At 35.6% G+C, this 22,306-nt stretch overlaps 1 protein-coding gene across 1 annotated transcript; it reads left to right on the forward strand.

Moving 5' to 3' along the window:
- The first annotated feature begins 721 nt into the window (after nucleotides 1-721).
- On the forward strand, nucleotides 722-10,771 carry LOC107570329 (uncharacterized). The gene is made up of 6 exons (XM_016256551.1): nucleotides 722-736; nucleotides 4,099-4,437; nucleotides 8,739-9,077; nucleotides 9,598-9,942; nucleotides 10,095-10,243; nucleotides 10,637-10,771. The coding sequence occupies exons 2-6, from the start codon at nucleotides 4,140-4,142 to the stop codon at nucleotides 10,769-10,771; spliced, it is 1,266 nt and encodes a 421-aa protein (XP_016112037.1). The 5' UTR covers nucleotides 722-736; nucleotides 4,099-4,139.
- Nucleotides 10,772-22,306: the final 11,535 nt, after the last annotated feature.

A 22,306-nucleotide genomic window follows, 5' to 3' on the forward strand; every position in this document is an offset into this window, starting at 1 on the left:
ACCTCCTTTTTTGCTACGGCAAGTGTAGGAGTGTGTGTCGTCAATAAGTCTTTTCTCCGTCATCTTTTGAACCTCAACGTCCATCTCTTCGGGAACTGACAAATCCATGGTAACTCACTCTTCTATAGAATTAAATAAACCGCAGAACTAGCAGTAAACAGCGCGAATTTATGCCAGAATCTCAGTATCACATAAAACGAGTGTGACTTTTTTCTTACACTCTTAAAAATAAAGGTGCTTCAAAAGGTTCTTCACAGCGATGCCATAGAAGAACCATTTTTGGTTCCACAAAGAACCATTCAGTCAAAGGTTCTTTAAAGAACCATCTCTTTCTTGCCTTTTTGTAATCTGAAGAACCTTATTTCACCACAAAGAACCTTTTGGGAAACAGAAAGGTTCTTCAGATGTTAAAGGTTCTTTATGGAACCATTTAGACAAAAATGTTCTTCTATGGCATCGTGAAGCACCTTTATTTTTAAGAGTGTATATCAACATTAGTAAGACCTACCCGAACTTTATTTTACGCAGCCATGCAAATGCAACTAGTCATGCCGCCATCTCGGAGTACCAAAAACGCCCATTTCTCAATTACTTGCTTTCACTTCCAGAATGACTTGCATTCACTTTCCAGAAATAGGGCGTTGCCGTTTTGGCAGAGGAATAACATCGAACTCGACATTGGTGAAAATGAAGCTTTTCTTTCTTTTGCTCTTATTCTGGCGTTTACTCGGTCAAGGTAAGACGTTGTGCTTATAATCTCTGCTCCGGTGTTCTAAACAAGGTAGCATGCTTCGCGGGACACACGCTGTCAGATGTAGGCTAGTAGGACAGCGTGAATTTGTTAAAAAAAAAAAAAAGTAGGTTACGGCCCGGGAAATAACTCGACAGAGGTCTATCAGCATTACGTGTATGTGTTGAGGCTTTAATAAGCGCAACTCTAACCCTACGCAACCATGCAAATATTTGGCAATTGTAGTAGCCTATGCTTCTTAGCCGGTGAATGTGACGCAGTTTAGTATCAGCTCTAATCCCTTTATATTCGAGAGCAATGCATTTATGATTTGTTTCTGAGTGTGCGTTTTTCCATGACAAGGCCTTTATTTGTTAAAATATCGCTGTTCGTCAAAATGAGAAAATCATTTTTTTATACAGAAAGTTTTCTGTAAACGCTTAAATTGTGCGATTTGGTTCAAAAACGTAATCTAAAATGAACGTGGCATCATCTAATAAAATGTACTTTGAATGCAATGTCAGTCACCTTTGAATGAAAGCTAAATCAAAGCCTTTGAGTGAAATGTCTTTATGCATGTTTACATCTAGAAGACTTATTTTTTTTAGAGTGTTTGCACTTCTGCAGTAGCCTACGTCTCTAGGACGTTTCCGGTCAGACATTAGAGACATTTAGAAAATGATTTGTACACCGCAGACTCCCCTGTTGAAAAAATTAAAATAAATAGCATATGATGGTTAGGTATGTTTTGAAGCATGGCTGCTGGCTTGAGCTGGTCATGATTAGGCCTGTCACGATAACAACTTTTTGTTGTGCGATATATTGCCCCAGAAATAATTGCGATAAGCGATATTATTGTCATTTTAAAGACCATTTTATGCCATTGAATATATAATCATAATGTAACAGCATAATGATGCAAGAAGGCCTACACACTTCCAAATGACAACAAACTTTTAATTTTTAAGAATATTTAGATCATGGAAATTAAGTATCAAAATATTAGATGCCTTAAAAACTTGAATAAATATTAAATAAACATTTTATAACAAGAAATGCAAAGTAACAAGTACAAGTAGTTTTTTCCATCTACAGATTTTTTTCCTGACCTTCTTTTCTTTGTAAATTAAGGGTGTACTGTATTGCTGAAAAACACAATCTCTACTTAGCAGTCAGATGTCTGTATGCACAAAGGCACAGATCCTTAAACAATGCCATATCTGCAGATGAAACTTTTTTTGTAGAAGCATTTTTTTTTTTAATTTGAACTAGCACCTCATGATTACACGTTATGTACGAGAAGCTGCAAAAGACACAGGCGCAAGTGGAATGTACAAAACATGATGACATTAATTTTTAAGGAAAAATAAGGAGCAATATATTGCGTCACCAAAAATTATTGAGGTCGTGTACATATAGTGCGCGATAAGTCAATATATTGATTATTGCGACAGGCCTAGATGAGCTGGTTTAAGCTGGTCATGTGTTGGTCCTGAGCAGGAGCTAGTTGCTTAGGACCAGCACATGACCAGTTTAAACCAGCACATGACCAGCTAAGGACCAGCTTAAACCAGCAGTCATGCTTCAAAACATACCTAACCAGCATATGTTTTTTATTCAACAGGGTCTTTAACATTTATCTTGCTGACGTACTTGTGCTATCTGAGTTCTTCCAAATGTAAATGAAAACATGTTATTTTCAACATTAAAATAACAGAAATAAAAACAATATTTTGTAGAAAAGCACTTAATTGTATCTTAATGTGGTAGAAACGGCACAATTTTAATAAAGTTCAATATATACATTTATGGGAAAATGTTCAACTATTTAATATTCAGAAGAGATAATAGTATGTTTACACACCCTTTTGCAGAATATGCAATATGTTAATAATTTTAACAAAATAAGAGGGATCATAATGTGACTGAACATTGAAGTCAATATTTTCTTTCCTCACTAATAGGATTAAGGGACTCAAACTACTCAAAAGGTGAAAACATTCACTGATGCTCAAGAAGGAAACATAATGCATATATTACATAGAAGATACATAATATATTTACGTGTTTAAAAGGGTTATATGATGCAATTTCAAGTTTTCCTTTCTCTTTGGAGTGTTACAAGCTCTTGGTGCATAAAGAAGATCTGTAAAGTTGCAAAGACTAAAGTCTCAAATAGGGATGCACGATATATCGGCCACCATATCGGTATCGGCCGATAAATGCTCATTTTTTCTGTTATCGGTATCGGCCTGATAAGAAAATTTGGCCGATATCTTAAAGCCGATAAATAATGCATTATTTCCTTCAGAGACACTTCAGATGCGCGCTGTTAGTTTGCAGCCTTTTGTGCAATTGTACGTTGTAATATTGTGTTTGCGTTTGGTTAAGTTAAAAGAGCGCTTCAGTTTACCGGTGATCATCTTTAGCTCAGGTCAAAAGAAGTAGCTACAGTTTACCCTGATCATCCAATTCAAAAAGGCTCTTAATTAGTGCTGTCAAATGATTAATCGCGATTAATCGCATCCAAAATAAAAGTTTTGTTTACATAATGTGTGTATACTGTGTATATTTATTATGTATATATAAATACAAACGCATGCATGTATATATTTAAGAAAAATTGTATGTTTATATATTAAATATATTTATGTATAATATAAAATATAAGAATATAAATATATAAATGTTTATACATGCAAATATTATATATATATATATATATATATATATATAGTATGTGTGTGTATTTATATATACATAATAAATATACACAGCACACATACATATATTATGTAAACAAAAACTTATATTTTGGAGCACTACTCTTAATGCATTTTGTTTATTTTTTTGAGCATCAGTAAATGTTTTCACCCTTTGTAATAGTTGTATATGAATCGCTCAATCATCATCAGTGTGAAAAGATGCATCTCAAAATCATACTGTGAATCGGCTAGCAAAAATGTATATTGGTTGACAACTGCTCAGGACAAACAGGGCCACATGAGCAACTAGTCATTGATTATCTGGGCAACAATGTAATTAAGAATCAATCTTATGTGCTTTTGAACTGATTCCTTTGTGTAAATGAAGTTGTTTTATCTAGTGAACTGTATGTAAATATCTGTTATGTGAAAAATGTTATTCAGGAGGACAGCACTGGTTCCATTAATGTGGAAAAAAAATTATTTAAAACGGTTTAACATAAGCCAGCAACAAAAAGCGTGAAAAAATGAAGGGCTATTAATACTTTGGCAAGGAACTGTATTTATGTACCCTCTTTATCATCTGTAGAAAAACATTTTTACAGCACTTTTCTGTTGTATAATTGTGTTTGGCTTATGATTATCTGTCCATTTCTTTTTCAGGTGTATCTGGTGTTGTTCCAGATGGAGTGGCAGTGAATGTGATGGAGGGAGATTCAGTCACTCTAAACACTAGCGTTAAAACAAACCAACAAGAAAAGATTAGATGGTATTTTAATGCAAGTCGCATTGCTGAAATCAGTGGAGATCTCAGTCATATCTGTAGAGATGTTCAGTGTAATAAAGGTACTGAGAGATTCAGAGGCAGACTGAAGCTGGATCATCAGACTGGATCTCTGACCATCACAAACACCAGAACCACAGACTCTGGAAATTATCACCTAAAAATCAGCAACAGTAACAACAGCGACAGTGGCAAGACCTTCATTGTTGCCTTCCATGGTGAGTCATTAAGTTTAAAAGCAATTATTGTACATTTAAATCACAACAGTAATGTGTTTAGTGATATTTTCAGATTTGAAGGGGGGTGACATCCACCTTGAAAAAAATAAAGAAAGAAAGAATCCCCTCTATAAAACCACCATATCATCCTTACCAATCCCCATTACACAACAGTGTTGTTGTGTATTAAAAATTGCCATGTAAATCAAAAATTGTAATTCTCTATGTATGATAATTAAGGAATTATAAATAATGGTGATTGGCCAATCAGAACAAGCATGCACAGATTCAAGCAAACTTTCATTATTTTACGTGCCGTTTAAAATGGCCAAGAGAATGAAGTGCATCTTTTGGCATTCTTTAAGAAGAGAATAGCAAAAAGCAAACCCTGTGTACACAAAGTACCAGAAGTGGGGTCTCGTGTTACATGACTTGACTCAAGTCAAAAATTTAAGGTCTGGTTACTTGCTTGACTAAATGAAGAAAATTACTTGACTTGAAATTATAACAACTCTAATTCACTTTTTATATATATATATATAATTGTTACATAAATTGCTACACAAACGCAAGCCATGGAACCAGCAGCGCCAGTAATCAGAGTCTGTGCAGTTCACAGAAATAGTGTTCCTAACAGAGAGTAAGAGAATCTCCCAAATCATTTATTTTGGAATATTTATATTTGGCATATTTATAAAATGAGATTTGCTGTATGCACAATTCACATAGCTAGGATATCGCCACTTCAAAAGGGAAAGGTATGTAAGCTAACCTGTTCCTTAATATATATATATATAGAGCGAGAATATTGTGAAATATATATATATATATATATATCAGGGGTGGCGAACGTCGGTCCTGGAGAGCCCTGCCTACTAGTCCATCTGTCTGTGATTTGTCTGCACACATCTTTATGATCTTGTAAGAATTCACCCGTCGAGTCCAGCGGCCTGGTCGAAAGTTTAAAAATCGAAAGTCTTTTACTTGTGCTTCTACAAAGTTCACCTAATTTTTCAGGATTTAGTTTCAAATTTAGTCTAGCTCCGTGTTCAATCTGACTCCAATTTCAGGTGTTTATTGAATACAAATTGTGAAAATAATTTAAAAAACTGATCATAATGTTCGTGTTATAATTTAAATACCTGATTATTCCGGACTCACTATACTTTCAATTATCCGTTCACTGGGGACCTAATGTCTCTTTGGAGCCTAGCGTCGGCCGAAGGTGCCGGTCTCACGATCACAAACTCACCAGTCTGATGTTAGTCAGAGGGTGTAGGTTGACTATACCCGTTTTGTCTGCCGCCTACTGCTTGGTTATGACAAAAAGTGTAGTTTACTTAGTCTTTTCCTGTACAACTTGCGAGCACCAGTGATGGACCGAAATCAGAAGGGTCCGATGACGTGCCTACTGTTCCTATCATTCATGAGCCTTCAGTTTGACTTATCCTGGCCGTAGTTTTGCCATACCAAAAGCCTCCTCACAGTCTACTAGTCATAATTATTTCAGGAGAGTTCAGAATAAATCAAATATAACATTTTATTATTCGTCAGATAAATTGCATCATGCCAATTACATAATGAAACCATTAGAAGCCAATTTAAAAAGGATAATGCAATTGTGAATCACATTGTAACTAGTGTTGTATTTGGCAGCCTGTTTTAATTTTAGTTTTAGTCTAGTCTGTGTGTGAAGCTGTCATTTTAGTTTTTATTAGTTTTAGTCACGTTCATACTCTTTTTAGTCTAGTCAAGTTTTAGTCAACTAAAAGTCTGAGCATTTTAGTCTAGTTTTAGTCGACGAAAACTAATTACATTTACTCTAGTTTTAGTCAATGAAAATTGTATTTTAGTCTCTTTTTAGAAATGCAATTCTATTTAACCCAGTCAATATAGTATAAGTACCTAGTAGTATAAACGAAACCAAAATTTTCTTTTAGCCAAACCCATTTCAAACAAGGTTATCTTATTATATTATTGTTACCTTATAGACTCAAGAATACATCCATTCCAGACACGGAAGATGCTCTGATTTGAATTTACAACATGTAGCTAGTTATAATGGTGATTAAACAAAGTTTTGCTCCCTCCGTGTATTCTTGATTTTACAGCTGGGTAATTTTGTTGCAGTAGCACGATATAGCTTGATTTAAAACTTTGAATTGAATAAAAAATGACAAGGAGGCTAAGCAGTTAATAATAAAATAAGAACAAATAAAGAAATTACTAATGATAGCACAAATAAAAAAAATCACGATAGGCCTACAAATGAAATAAATTGCTCTTTAGTTTTTCAGCTAGGTCTAACACACAGTAGGGCTATTAAGAGTTTTTTTTTTTTACCAATTATCCAAATAATGTTTAATCCTAGAAAGCTATTATTATCAGAGGACACGTGAGCATAACGGTTAGCAGATCAATGAATGAGAGGGCAGCGTTACCAGAGTTGCCCATTTACCACACCTTGTTACAGCACAGTAGGGCTATTCCAAACAGAAACCATACTGTACTACATAGATGTTTTTAGATTTTTGAGTGGACTTTGCTGTTCCGATGAGCATGAACGGTATATGAGTGGAGCACTCACATGGGCCGTGAGTGACTGAGCGGAGCACACAGACTGCGTCTGCGCAGTGCGACCTGATGCAGCCCCTGAAGCGAGACACAGGAAACAGAAATACTGCAAAATAATAATAATAACGAGACGAAATAACGTTATAACATTTCGTTTCATCTCGTTTTGGCCAACGAAATTGAAGAGACATTTTAGCATAGTTTTTATTTTGTAAACCACATTTAGTCTCGTTTTTATTCGTCAACGATATTGCATTATACATTTAATTATAGTCATCGTCACATGACCAGTATTTTCGTCTAGTTTTTGTCACGTGATAAAGGTTCGTTGACGACGATATTTAGTCATAATTTTCGTTGACGAAAGCAACACCAATTGTAACCGTGTGGCAACCCTGCTCCTGTACACAGACATTGCAGCTATATGGGGAATAGCCAAGTTTATCCACGTAGGAGACAAACAAATTTTAACATAGTCGCACATGTAACAGTTATCCTAATTTAACACAAGACACACGGTCTAAAATGCATAGCATTTGTAACCTTTTACTAGGGCTGGACAATAATTCGATATCAATATGTATCGCGATATAATTTTTTTCAATAACGGTGATATGATTTTTAAACACATTTCCGATATTTCGATATACATTACCAGTTGTATCACTCTAAAAGCGCCTCCTGCTGGCAGAGAATGAGTTTTCATTTTAAATAAGCCCCCGTAAATGGCGCATCATGCACGTGAGGTTATCTGACGGAGAGACGCAAAGCAGTTTAAAGCAGAGTCCTGCACGGGTGCTGTTAGGTAAACCTGCATCTGCAGTAGCTACACAATACCTAAGTATTTCAAAGAACACTTAAAGCAAAGCAATCATGTGTTTAAGAGAATAAACTTAAGTAGCCTATGTGCACACGTAGTAGCACAAACCGCTATACAGTGTGCTCTATGGGCACAATGTGTTTAACACAATTACACTTTTGAATAAAAAACGATTTTCTCTCTGACAGCAGAGAGACACACACAGCAGCGAGAGTTCTAGTGCAAAGCTCCAGAGTCTCACATGTGAGGTGTGGGGTTTTCTGACTACAGAATCCCATTGACTGATTTGCAACTTTCCCTTAAATACTATCAGAACAAAAGGGCCATAAACATTTATTCTCTGCCCCAAACAGATCTGTGTATGAGGGATGAGAAGCCTCTGTAGAAGCTGTTCTCGCGCCCAAATGGTCACACCTTGTGTAGAGCAATGTTTATCAGATTTTAAAAGGAAACCACCCACAACAGAAGTACATAATTCACTTAAGTTTTCAATCTTTCTCATAATATAAGGGACTGTTAAGAAATTTAGACCATTATACCAATCACTCTGAGACCTTTAAAATGATAATAAGCATGAAGGGATTAAGATCATGAATTCTTAAGATATAATAAATGCAGTTTGTAAGTCTGGCAACTTGAGTTCTTGACACTTCTATATCATGCCCGGGGGGAAGGAGGGGGCCTAAGGAAGGGTGAAGGGACAGATAAGCAAATGTTCTTTCTCCCAGACCTTCCTGTCAGATTAGAACGTTTATTGTTTTGTTGCATGGCATGGCATGTGTGTTGCAAGAGTTCCTGAGTTTCGGCTTCACAAGGAATGCATTTCATAAGGAAATAATTTCACTCCCTACAATCTGTAAAAAAACATTTTGTATCATAATTAATTAACTGTACATTTCTTTTGCAGGTGTGTCTGGTCTCAGTCCAGATGGAGTGTCAGTGTTTGTGATGGAGGGAGATTCAGTCACTCTACACACTGATGTTAAAACAAACCAAGAAGACAGAATCAGATGGTATTTCAATGACACTCGCATCGCTCAAATCACTGGAGATCTCAGCAAGATCTGTACAGATGTTCAGTGTAATGAAGGTACTGAGAGATTCAGAGGCAGACTGAAGCTGGATCATCAGACTGGATCTCTGACCATCATGAACATCACAAACACAGACACTGGACATTATAAACTAAAGATCAGCAGTAGAAACAACAAAGAGAGTATCAAGACCTACATTTTTGCTGTTCATGGTGAGTTCGTATGTTTAATAGGAAGTCTTGTACATGTAAATCACATTATTAATGTGTTGTTAGGGATCATTTTGCAGTGACATTCAGAGGTGTTTTTCTTTTTACCTGTGTATTAATTGGCATATAGTATATAGTTAATTTCTTAAAAAATTAATTTACTGTTGAAATAGAATTTGTAGATATAAGTAGGAATTTAGTTCAGTAAGATTTTCTATCAGTTAGTTGTAAGTTTCATCAGTTTTGTTCTGGTCAAGATGTCAGTGACTTTTATCATCTCTGATGACTATTATCATCTATTTAAATCCTATTATTTCATAGGTTTTTTTTTTTTTTAGTTTAACAGGAATCTAAACTACAGAACATTTGATGTTAAATGTGTTTGATAGTACAAGATGTGGATAGATATTTATTTTCAGACTGAAAGTCAAGAGCATGTTTTAATGCTTTCATATCCACAGTTCCCATGCTGTCTTTACCCTGAAAAAAAGATTCTTTAATCAGCTGTTGGTTTGTGTTTCAGGTGTTTTTGCTGCGGACAGAGATGAAATGAAGAGAAAGTCAGTGAAGGAGGGGGAATCTGTTACTTTAGATCCTTGTGAAGTAAAAAACCCAAATGATTTGATGATGTGGTATTTTAATGACATTCCTATGGCCAAAATCAATAGAGATCTCAGTTATATCTGTACAGATGGTCAATTTAGGGAGAGATTCAGAGACATACTGCAGCTGGATCATCAGACTGGATCTCTGACCATCACAAACACCAGAACCACAGACTCTGGAGATTATAAACTACAGATCAACAGCAGCAGATTCAGCATCATCAGGAGCTTCAGTGTTACTGTCACTGATGTTACTGTTACTGGTAAGTGTAATGTAGGCCTCACAAAATGGCTCCATTTATCAAATGTGAGTCCATATCAAACAACTTTTTACTGAAAGTAGAAATGTGTAAATATCAAAGTATTGGAGTTGACTATCAGTCAATCTCTTGTAATAATGACTGTCTGTCTTTAGCTGTTTCAGATCCAAGGCCACCTTCAGCTGCTGCAGCAGAAATAAGTGCTGCTGTTATTGGGTGTGTTATTGGTGCTCTGCTGGTGGCTGGTGTGATTTACTACCTCTACAGAAGATCTACACAAGCAACACAAAATGGCAAGTATTATGTACAGCTAACTGTCCAAGTTGAAATTATGAGATTTATTGTACAAATATAATCTTTAAAAAATATCTCAAAGTATGTGTTTCTATCTTAATTGATCAAAGTAAGAGTTTGTTGTTACTGATCAAACAGAAACTGGAGTGCCACACAGTGATCATCGGGTAAGATACAGTGAGCACAGAATCTGTCTGTTTGCAAAAAAATTGTGAATGTATAACATATTGAGATCTGTAAGTGGTCTGTATCTATTTTCTCTGTTTCATTCAGAAATAATTACATAGAAACACTAATAATACCTGACTTATGTGAGAGAGCACTGCTCTTGTGCTGTTTTACTGCAGAAAAACTTGATGTTTACATTCAGCAAACATTATCTTTCTTTTAATGTGCTAATTAGATTCCATTGGACGATGCTGCTAATGGGACGGCCCATGATCCAGCCTTCAATACATTATTGCCCGCTGATAATGGGACGTCCCCTAATCAGGATGGTGCTTCATCAGTGGCTAATGGGACATCACAGTTACATTAATTTATTATTTTAAATAATTCCATTGAAAGGGAACATAAAGAGAATGAAGAAGATTAGCTTCACTCACAGAGAAATAGTGTCATGATACCAACACCGGCGACTTGAAGTTATACCATTGTTCAAACAGCTTTGTTAAAGGGGTCATATGATGCGATTTCAAGTTTTCCTAAACTGGTGGGGTTTTTTTCGTTTTTTTTATCAGGAATTCTTGAGAAATGAAACAATTCACAGTCCACAATGATGTTTGATTGTTTGGTTAACAAAGTGTGGTTAGAAAGGTGGTTCAAATCCAGCAAAGTTTTATCCATGTAATATCATCATTGTGTCCTTGATCAAACTCTAAATCTCAGGAACTGAACTTGTAATAACTGCACTGAAAGACACTGTAGAGAGAAGCAGCTACAAAATGACAAATACGCGTTTACATAATTCAATTAGTTTTTGCAAGGCTAATTGCAACATGTTTACATAATGTATTGTTTTATATAATATTATGTGACTTACTAGATGCTCCTCAAACTGTTTACTGGTGTTCAGCATCTGAATCGTGTTTTAATTACATTTCATGTTTAGTGATAGAAAATGACATTTGTAATTTCTTATAGATTTCAGATATTTGCTAATTCCACTGAATGTCTTATGTGTGGAAATGTGCAAAAGTTAATGTTTTTCTTTGTGGTAAAGTGAAACATTCTGCCATTTGAGATTCTGATTAGGTTTTGACTGCCAAGTTCGTGCATTTCATGTGAGGAGGAATATGGAGACCTGTAGGTCATTGAAGGTGAATGTTCACTACTTCACATGATCCGTTTTCTTATATTTTCTTAACTTTCTCAGTTTTTAAAGCATGTTGAGCTGTGCTGTATTTAGTGTAATTTTATATAATTGAATCATTGTTTTCCCATTTAGTTTGAATTGCAGAATGTCATAGCTGTGTTGGAAATAATCGCCTGCACTTGAACAAGAAAAGTATGTGTGACAAATGTTTATATCTATTTATCTGAACAAAGAAATAGACTTCTAATTTTGCTAATCTCTTTCTTTCTCAGGGTTATCAGAGATGTTTCCAGAGTCATCTGTTCAAACAGCTCCTCAGCTGCCTACTGAAAACAGGTTGATACAAGAGCAATAGGATTTTTAAATGATGCCTATTTTTGTAATGGAAATTTTGTAAGAAAAAATTGTGTGGCCGAGCTGAAGTATAGGCCAAATTTATCAATAGCACATAACATGAGCTCAGTATGAGACAATTGCTGTTGTTTTTAACTTTGTGTTAGTGAATTAAATATTTTGCCTGTATAAAGTCTATTTTCCTGCAGTGGGAGGGAAAAAAATAAAACACTGGAAAGATCTGTATGTTCATGTGATAAATTTCATAAAAACATGCTGGATTCAACAGCTGGAATCTGAATTTGGCGTGATTTTTAAAAGTGAAAGTGAAGTGACGTGTGGCCAAGTATGGTGTCCCATATTTGGAATTAGTGCTCTGCATTTAACGCATCCAAGTGCACACACACAGCAGTGAACACACACCTGGAGCAGTGGGCAGCCAATACTGTGGCACCCGGGGAGCAGTTGGGGGTTTGGTGCCTTGCTCAAGTGTTTCAACTCAGTCGTGGTATTGAAGGTGGAAGAGCGCTGGTTATTTACTCTCCCCACCGACAATTCGGGTTACAAGTCAGACTCTATCCATTAGGCCACGACTGCCCCACTTTTAGAGTTTGTAACCAGAAATAACTAAGCTAAGCTAAAACTCAACAACCTTGAAATTCCTTTAAATGTATGCTAGTCATACTGACATGCTACAGACACCTTAAACATACTCACAAACAGAAAACAGCGACACGCTTCCAGTAATACCACACTTTTATGAAGAACCCAACTGCTCAAACCACTTTTTTCCCCTTTTTTTTTACAGAAGTAAATGGGAGTATTTTGTATGCACTTGGAGATGTACATACACATGTGGTCTGAAAAGTTTTGGGACTTTAAGATTCAAACATATCACAATTGAACGTCCCCAATAATGACCCTGCTGTATTTCCACTGGAAGTTTTTTGATCATTAAAACTAGATCATTGTAAACTATCCTGATGAAAATAAAATGTTAAGCTTTATATCAAGCTATCTATGTCAGAGGTTTTTGCAGGAGGTTCCTGTGAGCAATGACACAAATACATCTGGTTACTCCCCATACTGCACTTTATCTCTTTCTGTAAAAAAAAAAAACCCACATGAGTTATAATAGACAGCACAAATATGAAACTTTGAACATGATTTTTTTTTTTTTTTTACATTTCATTCATTTACATTTTCCAAAAGAAAAAAAAAAAGAGTATGTACACCATGGCACTCGTTGTATGTATTAATAATTTCATATCTATTTTGTAACTATAAACGAAAAGATAAATATGCACTGTTATTAAACCTTTTTTTTATTGCATACTACATTGTAAGGTTCACCCAATTAGCAACAAAGGTATCCAATGGTGGCCGAAGTAAAAATAAACTATAATCTGACTCCATTTTACTGACATTTCATTCGTATCATATTAATTTTCTAGACATTTATTTGCTCTTCCTTCTTTCTTCTTTATAATCTAATCCCAGTTTGAATTAACAGTTTTGTTTTTCATGCTACTGAAATAACCAATGTGAAGTCTTGATTGTCTAATCTGTAAATATCAATTCAGAAACTTCATGCTTTGCCCCTTTCTATTAGTTATAATCTAAATTGATTATCATTATTACAATATCAAGAGCAATAATGGCTGATTTATAGGCTGTTTACATTATGCAATTGTTGTGTAAAAATCTGTACATGAGCAGCATTTAAGCAATCTGTGTAAATAAACATAAATGCCATTTCAGGTGAAGCTACTGTTACATCTTTGCATTGTAAAGATGGCTTTTGTTCATTTGAAAAAAATTGATTGGCAACAGTCTTTAGTATTGTGATCGATGGAAGTAAATTTGACATAAAAAACACTAAATATACATTTAAATAAAGGTAGTTATAAAGTTGCCCTTAACACACACACACACACACACACACACACACACGAGCGCCCTGCCATCTTGCAATCTCAGTGAGCACTATAGGAATGCTGCCAGTTAAATAGAGTTTGTCATATAATTAAAGAAAATTAGCACCAGGTGCCAGATTATCACCAGTTGATTTTGTCATTTTCCTGAGCCAACCGAAGGATATACTGTACATACATTTACTATCATTCATTTTTTATATATATTTACGTTGCAACGGGCCAGCTCATAATGTACAAAATCTCCTGGTGCACCAAATGGTCAGTATGCCTCTCATCTCATTATTGTGCCACTGTCCTTGTATTTCAAGTCAAGTCCTATATTTTAGCTCCATTAGCTTGTGATGCTTTCAAATCCCACAATGGCCCTGAGAACTGTGACGCTGTTTTAGTTGCGGTTTCTCAAACCACCAACAGATGGAGCCATTTATCACTTAAATCAAGATCGTAAAAGTTAATATGACATTATATAATCAATATGCAGATATGGCCAATATTTTCATAAAATGTGTTTAAAATATCCATGTAATTACTTCTGAATACTTTGTAATTTGTATTTTGCTGGATTAAAAAAAAAATCATATCATTAAATCATTAAATACTTTGAGAGACTGTTTTTTGTGATGAACTGAAATACACACAAAATTGTATTATGGCTAAATGCCTGTCCTAAGTGAATATAAACAGTTGGGAGAAATACTGATCAATATATTGGATCTGTGTATCTGTCTTAAAGTGACAGCAGCTTAACATAACTAACATAGGCAGTTCTACTGTGAGACGTATCTATTGTTTCATGAAATACCAAAGGGCCAAGGTTCATATGGTTGATGTTACCCGTTAGCCCCTACTGTTAGATAACGCAACTAAACTATTATTTGTTTCACCAGTGATGCATTTTTGAAGGCTTGAAACTATAAAATAAAGTGTGTGTTTTACCTGTCTGCTGAAAGTGTTTTAATAAAGAGTGATTATTCACATGGCATTATGGAACACTGGAAATCAGAAAAATGGCTATTGATTTTACATTTTTAAATGTTGTATGGATCGAATTGGTTTGAATTTTCACACTCTAAACTGAAAATGTATGTTTTACTATTCGACAGCAGCACCATTATGTCACTGGAAAACAAATAAATAAAGTGTGTTAGCAGCATTGCTACCTTAAACTAAAGAAATAACAGCCATCAAACATAAATCATAAATTGTAAATCATATTGCATTTATTCTTAAAATGACCCAGACATTGACAGAAAAAGAAAAGACAAAACTTAAAATGACCTTTAAAATGAGAAAAGAAGGTATCAATAATAGTTGATCTTTTTTTCTGTAGAGCAGAAGTCAAATGGTTTTATATAAGCAGGAATGGAAAAAGCTCTTCAACCACATGCTATTCACAGACACGCTACTCACACCTCAGACACACTCACAAACTGACATCAAACACAAACGTCTAGCAGTAGATACATTCTCATGAAAACACTTTTTGTCTAACAGATCAAAGCGCATTTGTGCGCAGATGTGAATAAATGAATAAAGCAGGGTCTCCACCTATGAGTTTCTATGAGATTCACACACAATTATTTTTCTACCTAACAAATCTTGGCAAGTTTTATTTTTTAATTTGAAAAAAAAAAATTTATTACAATATAATTGTTTTGCTTTTAAACACAGTGTGTTTGATTGCATAAAAAAGTAACTCCATATTCAAACCCCTCAGGATGATCCTGCTGCATATCTTCATGATGCTACATGTGGTCATTCACACTAATCCCAAAACTTAACCATAGACCATAGAGGTTGTCGCAGGCCACACAGCTCCGTCTCATTAGAAAAAAGATTCAAGATTGATCATATTCTCTTGCTGACAGATGCATATACCACATGTAATTCCTCTTTATTCTCTTTCTGTAAAAAAAAAAGCACAACATATAATAATAATAATAATAGTAGTCTCTTCTTACTTTATCTTGAAATAAATGAAATGTATTTATCATGCTAGCATGCCCTATTGCTAACTACCTAAATTTAACATACATTATTTATTCAAACTGACTTGTTCTAGTTTTGTGCTACACACCTTGTTGGCAGAGGCTATTTACACTAACTCTGCCCAGCAACCTGTGGTTGGACTAGAGTCTGTTGTTTGGTATCTGTCTTTATAGTATTGTCTAGTCACTAGACAACACTATAAATACAGATACCAAACAACAGCTCCAGTGGTGTACATGGTAAAGCACATAGGTCAGTTTTTTATACGATTGACCCGAGTTTGAATCCGCCTTTTGCAGAACTCGTTCTTCTCCCTTTTTACATCTCATATTACATCGGAAAGGCATTTATTTTCAATAAAAATGAAGGAAATAATTGAAAAGTGGGTAGGGTAGGGTTAGGGTAGGTGTAGGGAGTAACAATAAGGCGGCACCCATTTAATAATTTTAATAAAAATTATACTTTACACTCAATGTGTTATTATTGCATACTGTTTTATAATGTACTACAATACTGATGTGTAGATATTTGCCACTGTTTGCAATAAGTAGTATAAATAGCAGAAAATATATGCTATTAGTATTTTCACTTATTGTTAAAGGGATACTCCACCCCAAAATGAAAACTTTGTCAGTAATCACTTACCCCCATGTCGTTCCAAACCCTTAAAAGCTTTGTTCATCTTCGGAACATAATTTAAGATATTTTGGATGAAAACCGGGAGGCTTGTGACTCTCCCATTGACTGCCAAGTTAATAACACTGTCAAGGCCCAGAAAAGTATGAAAGACATCGTCAGAATAGTCCATCTGCCATCAGTGGTTCAATCTGAATGTTATGAAGCGACGAGAATACGTTTTGTCCGTGAAGATAACTTCGTAACGCTACGGTTGAACCACTATTGGCAGATGGACTATTCTGATGATGTATTTCATACTTTTCTGGACCTTGGCAGTCAATGTGACAGTCATAAGCCTCCTGGTTTTCATTTAAAATATCTTAAATTGTGTTCCGAAGACGAGCAAAGCTTTTACGGGTTTGGAACGACATGGCGGTGAGTGATTAATGACAAAACTTTCATTTTGGGGTGGAGTAACCCTTTAATAGCATCTAATTGCAATTTACACTCAGTGCAAATAGCCACTGCCTAATCTTTTTGCTTTCATCTGATATTGTTGTGTTTGTAATGTATGTAATTGATTATTATACAGACAAAAACACAAGTTCACAAACATTCATACCTGCTGAAATGACACAGAGATATTTAACATGAATAAATAATTAATTGTCTTACCGATTTTTGTGAATTTCTTTTGTAAAACACTGGTTCAGTGTAACTGATCTCTTCATGAGTTTCAACTGTTTAAAAAATAATAGATGTATTAAAACAACAAAATGCAATCCTACTGGCAAGCTCAACAAAAGTCATCATGATGTTTTACTGACAAAGTTCAAGAGGAGCCCGTTCAAATTATCAACTCAATTAGCACGATAGTAAATATCTATACAGCCAACTTACAGCTGTCCCACAACAGTTATCCGGCATCTCTCCTCCACCCCAACTATTCCTATCCCAGCTTGGGAAATAAGGGAGTTCTCTGGGTTCAGGCTAAAGTCTAAGCTCAGAGCCCTCCCCTCAGAGAACATACCAAATATGCATACGATTTGCTCAATCTGATTGTATATAAATTATATCTTTAAAAATTCACAGAAATTAAAATTTGAGCACCAGCTTAACGTGTGAAATTCTGTATGTATATAAGATGGATTAAAAGTTTTTTTTATTTTTTTGCATTAATTACTGCAGTTTAGCATTTATGTGTGTTTTATATTTTGAGTGTTTTGGTGCCATTAAAGGTGACATATCATGAAAATCTGACTTTTCCAGGTTTTAAGGGCTATAATCAGGTCCCCGGTACATCTACCAACCAAGGAAACATTAAAGATTAACCCAGTAACTTTGTTTTGGTAAGCCTTTTTCTGCAAGCATCCGAAAAAACAAACGTGTCTGATTTTGCTCCCCTAGTGACATTGCAAAGGGATCTCATTATAATATTACCACCCCTTAATCTGTAAATTTCCACCCACGGTGCTGTCATTTTGATTTGCAAGCGACAACAGTGTACCAGTTCAAATGCCATGGTGAAAGTCATGCTAAAACATGCTAACTGTTCTGCCTTTGGCTGCACAGACGAGCACAGAACACTATTTAGAGTCCCAGCCTCAGAGGAGACTAGTATTTTGTTTTTGTTTAATATTTATATAGCCTATAGCTTATTTATTTTACACTTCATTTCATGTATTTCTTTACCCAGTTAACGTTCTGCTTCTAATAGTATACAACCTTTGTTTTGAAAATACTGTAAAAACCCGACGGTCATGCCAATAAACTTTGGTTCTAGCCTGTTTGACTTATATGTTGGTGCACTTACTGGAAGTTATGGGAATTGAACAATATTACCACCCCTTAATCTGTAAATTTCCACCCACGGTGCTGTCATTTTGATTTGCAAGCGACAACAGTGTACCAGTTCAAATGCCATGGTGAAAGTCATGCTAAAACATGCTAACTGTTCTGCCTTTGGCTGCACAGACGAGCACAGAACACTATTTAGAGTCCCAGCCTCAGAGGAGACAAGAGAGCAGTGGATGTATTGATTTATTTACTGTATATTGCTGCTGCCACACAGATCTAAAATAAACATACAGTTTCTTTCCCAGATGTTTACCTTCACAGACATAACCAACTGTTTTTGTAACTCATGTGTCATGGTTAGTTCACCAGAAAATTAAAATTAGCTTGTGTTTTACTCACCCTCAAGGCATCCTAGGTGTATATGACTTTCTTCTTTCAGATGAATCCAGTAGGAGTTATATAAAAAATTGTCCTGGCTATTCCAAGCTCTATCATTGCAGTCAGCGGGTGTTGCAGTTGAACTGTCTACAAGTCGCCGCCGGCACGGCTTCCACGTATGACAGATACCGGAAGTGAGAGAAAAGTGTTTATTACGTTTGAAATATGGATATTTTTCTTACAAAAACACGTGGATTCGCTACAGGAGGCCTTTATATTGACCACCCAGAGCTGTCTGCGGCACGTTTTATTATGAATGTGTGTGCTTTATTTGACGACTTGTGGACTGCAACACCCACTGACTGCAATGATAGAGCTTGGAATAGCCACGACAATTTTTAATATAACTCCGACTGGATTCTTCTGAAAGAAGAAAGTCATATACACCTAGGATGCCTCGAGGGTGAGTAAAACATAAGCAAATTTTCATTTTTGGGTGAACTAACCCTTTAGTTTAGTACTCACATGCTGTGACAGCCACTTTCTGTGCGTGTGCTTCAGATGTGTGCACTCAGAAAACGTATATAAGAAGTTTAAACTAATATGGTTTTAAACGCATGATTTCAGTGCGATAAACATGATAATCAGAACCAAAACAGATGTGTTTTTAGCAAATACGATCTGTAAAAGCGCAGCTGTTTACACTTTACTTGAAGGGGTGTGCATAAGACTGACATGACACCTTCATAATCAAATGCGGAAACAGTTTTTTAGTTTTCATTATTATTATTATTGTGCAAGTGGGACAGTGTTAATTTTGACAGCAAATTTTGATTTAGTTGTAGTCATAGTATTTTGACTAAAATACCATTTAGTTTTAGTCATATTTTAGTCATCTGAATTTTTTTTTAGTTTTTGTCTAGTTTTAGTCGACTAAATATCATGAGATTTTAGTCGACTAAATCTACAGTAAATTTAGTCGGCTAAAATCTAATGGGGTTTCAAATTCACTAGGTTTGATATTAAGGTATTATCATGATAGACACCAATTTAACTGCGGTGACACACAACATGCCTTAATGTTAAAATTAAATTAAACCACTTCTCATAAAGAACAAGAACATGGTCTTCTTTTCAATGAAATACAAATGGTTATACAGGCTAATTATGCATTCTTTATGACAACTTGTTTCCCACATTCTTCATTCTTTCAAGCAGAAATATTTATTTCTATAAATAAATTTAGATTAGTCTTTAGGGCTACTAAAATTATTCAGTCAAGAACAGTGAGTAATTTTCTGTCTTTCTTTTGTTGCTTGATTAACATCAATGGACAACTTGTTTCCCACATTCTTCATTCTTTCAAGCAGAAATATTTATTTCTATAAATAAATTTAGATTAGTCTTTAGGGCTACTAAAATTATTCAGTCAAGAACAGTGAGTAATTTTCTGTCTTTCTTTTGTTGCTTGATTAACATCAATGCCACAGACAATAGCAACTAAATTAGGCTGCTGTACCTTTAAAACCGGATACACGGATGCAATGTACTAATACACGTCCAATATTCTCCCAACTGTTTATGTTCACATAAGACATAACCGAGTGTGTTTACGTGAATACTCGTCAAAACAGACAATACGACATCATACGAAAGCAGCAGGTCCTGATGGGATTTCTGGCCGTGTTCTGAGGTCCTGTGCTGATCAGCTCGCTGGTTTGTTTACATCCATCTTTAATGAGTCCCTTGCTACCTCGTTGGTTCCCACCCCCCTTACAAAATCTGTCATCATCCCTGTGCCTAAGAACAATAATCCCTCTTGCCTGAATGACTATCGTCCAGTTGCCCTCACATCAATAGTCATGAAGGTCTTTGAGAAACTTATAAAGAACAACATTTGCTCCTCCATCCCTGATACTTTGAACCTGGAGTCCTCTGCTCTACTCTCTACACACATGACTGTGTGTCTTCCCACAGCTCCACATCTATTATCAAATTTGCTGATGATACTGTGGTTCTGGGCCTCATTTCCAACAACAATGAGGCCGCATACTTGGATGAGGTAGAGAAACTCACATCATGGTGCCAGGACAATTGTCTCTCTATGAATGTGAGTAAAACTAAAGAGCTGATTGTGGACTTCAGGAAGATACAGCAGCGGCCCTATACTCCTTTTATGATCAGTGGGACCCCAGTGGAGAGGGTGAGCAGCTTCAAGTACCTTGGTGTAAACATCTCCGAGGACCTGACTTGGACTTCACGCTTAGCTGAGCGCATCTCAGGGTCTGCTTTCCCCTCTCTACAGGACATCTACCTCAAACGCTGCAAAAACAGAGCTGTTAAAATCATCAAGGACTCCAACCACCCTGGTAACTGTCTTTTCATTTTGCTACCATCTGGTAAGCGCTTCCGTAGCCTGATGGTAAAAACCGAGAGACTTAGGAGGAGCTTCTTCGCCCAGGCCATCAGGCTCCTAAACTCAAACTCAGTCTCTTAACACCAGCATGACTTCACTTAATTATCAGTAAGACACTTAATTTACTGACATTGTCGCTTGCACACAGCAATTTCTGTAATATTTTATTTTTGTATTTTTTTTACCTCTATTGCTGCTATTTAACTATCTGTACAACCTGTTTGCACATTCTTCTCTTGTACATTCCTGCTCATCTTAATATCTATTAAGTCTACAGTACACTGTCCTGCGCATTTTATTTTATTTTTATTTTTTTAAAATCTTTTTTCCATACCTATATTTATATATATTTTCTTGTGTTTGTATTCTTTAATAATTGCACTGTCCATGGAGCGGACCTGACTTACATTTCACTGCTGGTCATATATTCTCTATATAACCATGTATGTGACAAATAAAAATCTTGAAACTTGAATCATTTTGTTTGTATTTCTCCATGCATGAGAAGCGAAAGAGTACTTGTGTGCTGTGTGAGAGGCGCTGCTTGTATGTGTGCTCAGGAAACCGGACCAAATTGAGTTCTCTTTTGCGTCGTCAGATTTATCCATATGTCTGCTCTTCTTACTCCCAGATATCGATATTTTTGTTTGTTTTATTAGATGTGCAGCAAGTGTTCGTATTCGTCAACAAAATTAACACTGAAGTGGGATGAGTTAAGATTGCATGATTATATACAAATAGACGTACTGTATTTTAATAACTGTAAATTACAAAACTTGTCAAACACAATAACTACACGTATTGTATTGGTTTCTTTTTATATAAATTATCTATAGGGTGTTAGCTACAAAATATTGAAAAAAATTATTGATTTAAATGGTAATTATAATATATACTGTATATATAGCTCAGTCATGAAACTCTAGATGGCGCATTCTGACAGGTTGTTAACGTAACTGATGATATTCAGAGAGTTAAACGACTTGGCACAAGCTGATTGGTTCATGCTGCATATGCAGCCAATGAGCTTACTGCCTTGCATTTATATGGCTGGCTAGCATTCAGTTGAGATTCCTGCAGCACGCTTTCAGAGTTTCTCTGAAACCCTCCACCTTCCCCAGCTCCACCTGTATAGATCTGCTACGGGGTTATTTTATATGCTATTTGTGTAGCAGCAGCATGTCTTAAATACTCACGGCACCGTATCGCCATATGCATTGGCAGCAGCAAGTTCCTGTACTTGCTTGCAGCAGCAGCAATAATCTACAACTACAACAATAACCAACAGCA

Source organism: Sinocyclocheilus grahami, unplaced genomic scaffold, assembly GCF_001515645.1.
Source record: "Sinocyclocheilus grahami isolate Dianchi unplaced genomic scaffold, SAMN03320097.WGS_v1.1 scaffold1441.1, whole genome shotgun sequence".
Taxonomy (NCBI): domain Eukaryota; kingdom Metazoa; phylum Chordata; class Actinopteri; order Cypriniformes; family Cyprinidae; genus Sinocyclocheilus; species Sinocyclocheilus grahami.

Excerpts from the sequence above, each read along its gene's own strand:
- LOC107570329 (XM_016256551.1), top strand. The coding sequence starts at position 4,140 with ATGGAGGGAGATTCAGTCACTCTAAACACTAGCGTTAAAACAAACCAA. Across the intron at positions 9,078-9,597 it reads CTACATTTTTGCTGTTCATG|GTGTTTTTGCTGCGGACAGA; the intron begins GTGAGTTCGTAT and ends TTTGTGTTTCAG. Across the intron at positions 9,943-10,094 it reads CACTGATGTTACTGTTACTG|CTGTTTCAGATCCAAGGCCA; the intron begins GTAAGTGTAATG and ends GTCTGTCTTTAG.